The following is a 6065-nucleotide window of genomic DNA, read 5'->3' on the forward strand; positions in this document are numbered from 1 at the left end:
TGTTTTACTTTTTTAATAAAGGATTATCTTATCTTATCTGATCTTATCTTAAATATTGAAATAAAATCACATGACAAGTGAAACAACAATAAGTTACTTTCCATGATTTTGTTACATCACACCTTAAGTTAATATGTCATTTAGTGGAAGGTCGTTTTAAATGTGTCCATGCAATAGGACACTGACCATATTCCGTAAACGTGATTCGCTGTTTCAACTGTAGGTGGCAGTGTTGCGTCTTGGTGCGTCTGGTCTACCGGAAATAGAGAAGCCGAAGAAGAAGAAGAAGAAGGGCGAGAAGCAACCATTGCGCACCGTGAAAGGACACAAAGCCGCGAACAGCACCGTCTGGTAACAGCTGGGTGTGTGCATGCATACTTTATATAAAGCACAAGGCAGTGTTGCTTTTTAATGTTTTTAAAAGTAGCGGGTTTGCATTGAAAAGCTTCAGTTCCCAGATAGTAGCGTTAGCAGGAAAACTTGCTAGCTAGCGTTAGCAGAGTAAATAGCTAGCTGAAACAGCTGGCACGTTTATCGCCATTTTGCGCATTCAACAGCTCAAGACTCTTCCCAGGAGCAAGGTAATCCCCACAGACATGTCTGGATATCGAGGTGGAAATACAGCATGCATGTGCTTGTAAATGCTAAAAGCTGCAATGACAATGTGCGGTGATTGCTCTGTTGCAGGTTGTGTGTGGCTTATCATGGCAGAGGCAGACCGACCAGGGAAGCTCTTCATCGGGGGACTGAACACCGAGACCACCGAGAAGGCCCTGGAGCAGTATTTCAGCAAATATGGCAGGATTGTCGAAGGTGCGCCCGGAAACTACTGTTTGACCATTTTGTTTTGACTTCTTAACTTGTTTAACTCTGGATGAAGTATTCAATATCTTTTAGAAGGATCTGTAAGCTTATGTATTTTTTTTTTTAGAATTGCCCAATTTTTGCACATAAAATGCTTGTAGTGTGGCTGTAATTGTAAAGACATCAAGTGCCTTCCATTTCACATTTAAGGAGGATTACCTTAAGACTTATTTTCGACATTCATCTGGGAATGTATTGGTATTAATCATTATTAATCAATCAATCAATCAATCACAAGCCCATTCCCCCCCTCTACATCAGTCCCCACTTTATCTCCACTTAACATGAAGCCTGTTCTGAGCTAAGGACATTGTTTACTATTAAGTGCATTTTCGTCTTGCAGCAGAGTTTGTAAAAGGGGGTAAAAAATAAAAGCCTGGTTTTGTCAAACTTTTAGTGTTGCAAGATAAATATTAGTTGTGCCTTTTGTAGGACAATAGTGTAATCAGCATTAACTATCAGTCACAAAGCACACGCTGTCCTCTGACTCTGTATTTCCTCATTTCAGTTATTTTGATGAAAGATCGTGAAACAAACAAATCAAGAGGCTTTGCCTTTGTTACTTTTGAAAGTCCGGCTGATGCAAAGGACGCAGCACGTGAGATGAATGGAAAGGTAAATACAATCTTTCATAAACCATAATAAAAATTAAGAAAAGAATCAGTTTGAATTAGTGATTGTAATTTCAACTGTTCCACCAGTCTCTTGATGGCAAGCCTATCAAAGTGGAGCAAGCAACAAAGCCTCAGTTTGAGAGTGCTGGCAGAAGAGGACCTCCGCCAATGCACTCTCGCAGTCGTGGTCCACCCAGAGGCCCCCGTGGTTCCAGGGGAGGTCCTGGTGGTATGAGGGGCCCACCATCCAGAGGTAAGTTCTTAATGAGTTCAGTTGAATTTGTACAATAATGGAATGTGTGTTTTTATATTAAAAATTCTCACTGAATTAAGTTTTTTGTTTTACATCTTTGGAGCTCAGTGTGTTAACATTTGCATTTCTTGTCTGTGAAAAGACTACTACGATAATTCAGGCAGCGAAGAACCCTTCTTCAAAGGGATGTCATCCAGGGGTCCCCCTCCCATGAAGAGAGGACCTCCAGTTCGTAACGGAGGTCCCCCAGCCAAGAGGTCCGCCCCATCTGGTCCCATGAGCAGAAGTAAGTGTTCTGGCTGTGCAGCCTTAAACAGCTCTTCTGCAAGTACGCTGGCATATTTGGTGATTAATCAGCATGTTTTTTGTGTTGTTTGTTCCAGCACCCTTGTCAAGGGACAGGGATCCCTATGGTCCACCTCCTCCTCGCAGAGACTCCATGATGTCCAGGAGGGATGATTATCCATCACCAAGGGATGACCATTACAGCTCCAAAGATAGGTGGGATATTTAGTTAACTTTAGTGATACAATAGGGGTGTGACACTCAGGTTTTCCTGAGCTGAAACAAAAGTTTTTGAAATGTTTGTTTCTGAAATCTCTATAGTGTTTTGTTTTTAGCAACTGTGCTGAAAGTTTTATCTAATTAAAATAAAAATGTCCGTTACTTTAGTGAAAAATAAGAGTTGATAGTAAAGATCGTAGCCAAAAAAACTAAGAATCTATTATAACGTGGTTACAGTTTTGTAGTTATTTGTGTTTTGTTTTACAGCTACACCAGTCGTGATTATAATTCCAGAGATTCAAGGGACTATGGACCTCCTCAAAGAGATTATTCATACAGAGAATACTCCAATTCCAGTACCCGAGATGATTATGGCTCAATGTCAAGAGGATACAGGTATGAGTATGGGTTGATACAAAAAGTTAAAGACTCAGATTGGATCTCACCTGGTCCTTAAATAACAATTATTCCTTTTTATGTAGTGACCGTGATGGGTATGGTGGAGGCCGGGAAGCCAGAAGCTATGTGGACCGTTCAAGTGGTGGCTCCTACAGAGATTCATATGATGGTTACGGTAAGATATGACTCCATTTGTGTAATGACGACAGATAACCACTGTGGCACAAAGAAGAGCTGCACAAATAACCAACCGATTCATACCATTGCCAATGCAATCTCCAGTCACAAGAAGCTGCATCTTTTCTTCTCACCAGAGGAAACAGCATTTCAGGCAGTCACGTTAAGCTTTGTTTCCTGTCCCTATGCCACACCCCTGACCTGCAATCCAAGTTGCATATATGTTATTAAGAATATATGGCCATTGGCATTTCAACTGAAAAACCAAATTACATTCAAAAGCTGTGTCCGTATATCACAGTCCATGTTACCGCTGCATTTGGCAAAAACAAATCTGTTTGTGGCAATATCATGCAGAATATTTAATAAGCGCCAGAGAGTTTGCAACCATAAGGAACCCAAAAAGTCCTTGGAAACATCCGTTGACCACTGAGTATGTGTTGCCTAGCAAAGCACTCCCTCAAGGAGTAACGTTCACAAAAACCATCAAGACAACTCTGAAAACCTCAACCATACCTGCAATTCTGACACTCGGAGCTCTAAAAGGAAAAATGGCTTCTCAAATCAATGGCATGCTGAAATGGGTAACACTGCCCATCTATTCCCTTTGCTTGGATATATTACAGCCCATACCGACTAAATATCCATGTTAAATGTAAGATCGATAACATGACGGGACATTTAATCATGTCGACCACTGAAATTATTTGTCAGCGAATGACTTCTATTGGCAAAAAAGAAAATGAGCACTTCACAGTGCAAGAAAATGTATAAATTGAACATGCCAATTACCTGACCCATTGACCCTGCAGGTAACTCTCGCAGCGCCCCACCTTCACGGGGCCCCCCACCAACCTATAGTGGGAGCAGTGGAAGCAGTCGTTACGATGACTATGGCAGCAGTTCCCGGGATGGCTATGGCAGTCGTGACAGTTACCCCAGCAGTCGGAGTGAGGCTTATCCACCTAGCCGTGGTGAGCGAATGGGCAGGCAGGAGAGGGGCCCAGCTCCCCCTGTCGAGAGAGGCTACCCTCCTCGTGATTCGTACAGCAGCTCAAGTCGAGGAGGGCCACGCGGCGGGCGCGGTGGCAACCGACCTGATAGAGGGATGGCTCGCAGCAGATACTGAACTGGACTTGGAAAACACATTAAAGCAAACTCTAGTCACCGTGCACAGTTAACAAGTGTTGTGGAAGAAATCTGACAACCAGACAAACTAGCCATTGTCTAAAATCTGTGGAATATGAAGCTTAGCCTGTATCCTGACTTTTCCCGTTTTTTATGTGTAAAAGTATATACATTTTTTTTTTTTTTTTTTTTTAGTGTTGCTCTTGGTCGTGTAACAGTACAGTTACCAAGTGAGTGTTAGTTTTTGTACATTCAGTGCTGTTGGAAATCTGCAATGCCCTTTCAGTCTGGCTTTCCTACTCTAATAAAGCTTTTAGTTGTACCTTGACCACTGCTCATCGATTTTCAAAAACAGGACCAGAGACCGTAACATGAATGTAAAGTTGCAACTTGATCTCGTTTACCTCGCTCTCTGCAAAGCATAGGTGAGTCTCTGCCGATGCTTTACAGCTGAGTGACTTGAGTTCCTTCCTAACACAAATGTGTCATCAACTGGACGCTGCTGTTGTCAAAGGTTAGGGAAATGTTACTGTCAAAATGTTCCAATGTAGTTTCCTTGGAAATGGATCCATCACCCTAGAGCCACTTGATGGCATGCAACGACAAAACCAAAGGCAACAACAACCAAATGCAACTCGACTGGTAGTCAACTGCTGGTAAGCAAAGCAAACCTCTTTGTTTCTCATCTGTAAATGAGTTTCTCTTTGTCCTGTATTGCAATCTCCCCACAAAGGGTGGTACTCAAGACAACTTCGCCTCGGAAGCCAAAAAGAAAGGTCAACTGAATGTGCCCTTTTTCATTTTAGTCGGTTTTCACCAGCTAACATTGTCAAAACTGCAGCAACATCCTAAGAAGTTTTGTCCCTTTTCAGCAATGAAAGTTTAACCGCCATGTTGCCAACTTGAGCCCTCACAATGACCCTATTTGCCTAAACAATCGTCAAACTCAGTAAAATGATTGGCAACAGTGCATATTTAAATGCATTTTCTAGTAAAGATGTCCCAAGTATTTATAAGAACTCTTTTCTTGGTGAAAATTAAAAGCCTTTTTTTTTTTTTTTAAATTAAGAGCCATTTTCTCATTCTCAAAACCTTTTCCACGAGCATGCCAATCGAAACAATGGAGACCTCTGGAAGAACGCCATCGTCCTAACTGCCAAACTGGAAACAATCGCCGAAACTAATTCAGTCGGACCAAGGACTAAAAAAAAAAAACATTTTCTGATGTTTTATGAATACATGATTAAGAGAAGGGCAACCTGTTAATTGTATGTTCTTATTGCAGGGTGAATATCCCTCCAAGGCAACTGCCCTTGCAACTTACCTGAATTCTGTCCTCAAGATGTTGGACCAATTAAACCTCAGTGCACCAGTGCAGGTATGTCTACCAGAAAAATTGTAGTACACGTTCAAAAAGTTCTTTGCTAAATACATTTCTGTCTTTTGCATAGAAAAGGTTGAGTATTGCACTTTTGAAGTCTTGCAAATGATTGAATGTATTTATATTGCTGTAGAGTAAAATCGTCGTTGTAATCTTGTTTGTAATGTTTACGGTCTTTCAGATGCTGGCACAAGCTTCTGATCAGAGTGCTGGTGGAATCGTGTCGTCAAGTGGAAATGCGTGTTGAAAGTGGGAAGAACACAGGCCGAGGATTTGATCAAATTTAAGTGCTTATGGTGTTTTCAATAAAGACTAAAAATAACCTTTTGTTCACTCTGTTTTTTCTTATCATGATACAAGAATGCAAATGGCACACTTCTTCCCCTTATTTGTTGCAATAGTTACTTTTTAAAATGGGGCTGATGTGTTTGAGGTTCCTGCTTGTGACAAAACATTTTTTCAGTTTTTAACCTGATTCTAAAGCTTAAGTGGTGATGAGCATCAACATCGGCTTTTACTTTAGACCTATTGAGGCCATCATGTTTCCCTCCTGCACATATCACAATGCAACATACACTATTTGGTTGACATGGCAATAGTCACACAGCCTATTGCTTCAGAAAACTTTAGCACCACTTGCATCATGATGAATATTTTAAACTATACTGAAGATGCAATGGGTTTAAACGCTTGTGTAATAATGAGTTATATCAGAATATGTACATGTCTGGCCCACTGACCACAC

General features: G+C 41.2%; 1 protein-coding gene across 3 annotated transcripts; it reads left to right on the top strand.

The window, feature by feature from the left end:
- The first annotated feature begins 215 nt into the window (after positions 1-215).
- On the top strand, positions 216-5644 carry rbmx (RNA binding motif protein X-linked). 3 transcript variants are annotated; one of them, XR_008531169.1, is made up of 10 exons: positions 216-581; positions 688-813; positions 1373-1479; positions 1566-1731; positions 1874-2017; positions 2115-2232; positions 2503-2631; positions 2718-2809; positions 5225-5317; positions 5502-5644. XR_008531169.1 is itself a non-coding variant. In XM_054597210.1 (9 exons), exons 2-9 carry the CDS (start codon positions 705-707, stop codon positions 3938-3940), a joined length of 1182 nt encoding a protein of 393 aa, XP_054453185.1. In that variant the 5' UTR covers positions 217-362; positions 688-704; the 3' UTR covers positions 3941-4267. The 3 variants fall into 3 exon arrangements, 2 of the variants coding, with proteins under 2 accessions (XP_054453185.1, XP_054453184.1); XM_054597210.1 differs by lacking the exons at positions 5225-5317; positions 5502-5644 and adding an exon at positions 3624-4267 and having other exon boundaries at positions 217-362; XM_054597209.1 differs by lacking the exons at positions 5225-5317; positions 5502-5644 and adding an exon at positions 3624-4267 and having other exon boundaries at positions 218-581.
- The last annotated feature ends 421 nt before the right edge of the window (positions 5645-6065 follow it).

Source organism: Anoplopoma fimbria, chromosome 4 (genome assembly GCF_027596085.1).
Source record: "Anoplopoma fimbria isolate UVic2021 breed Golden Eagle Sablefish chromosome 4, Afim_UVic_2022, whole genome shotgun sequence".
NCBI classification, from domain to species: Eukaryota; Metazoa; Chordata; class Actinopteri; order Perciformes; family Anoplopomatidae; genus Anoplopoma; species Anoplopoma fimbria.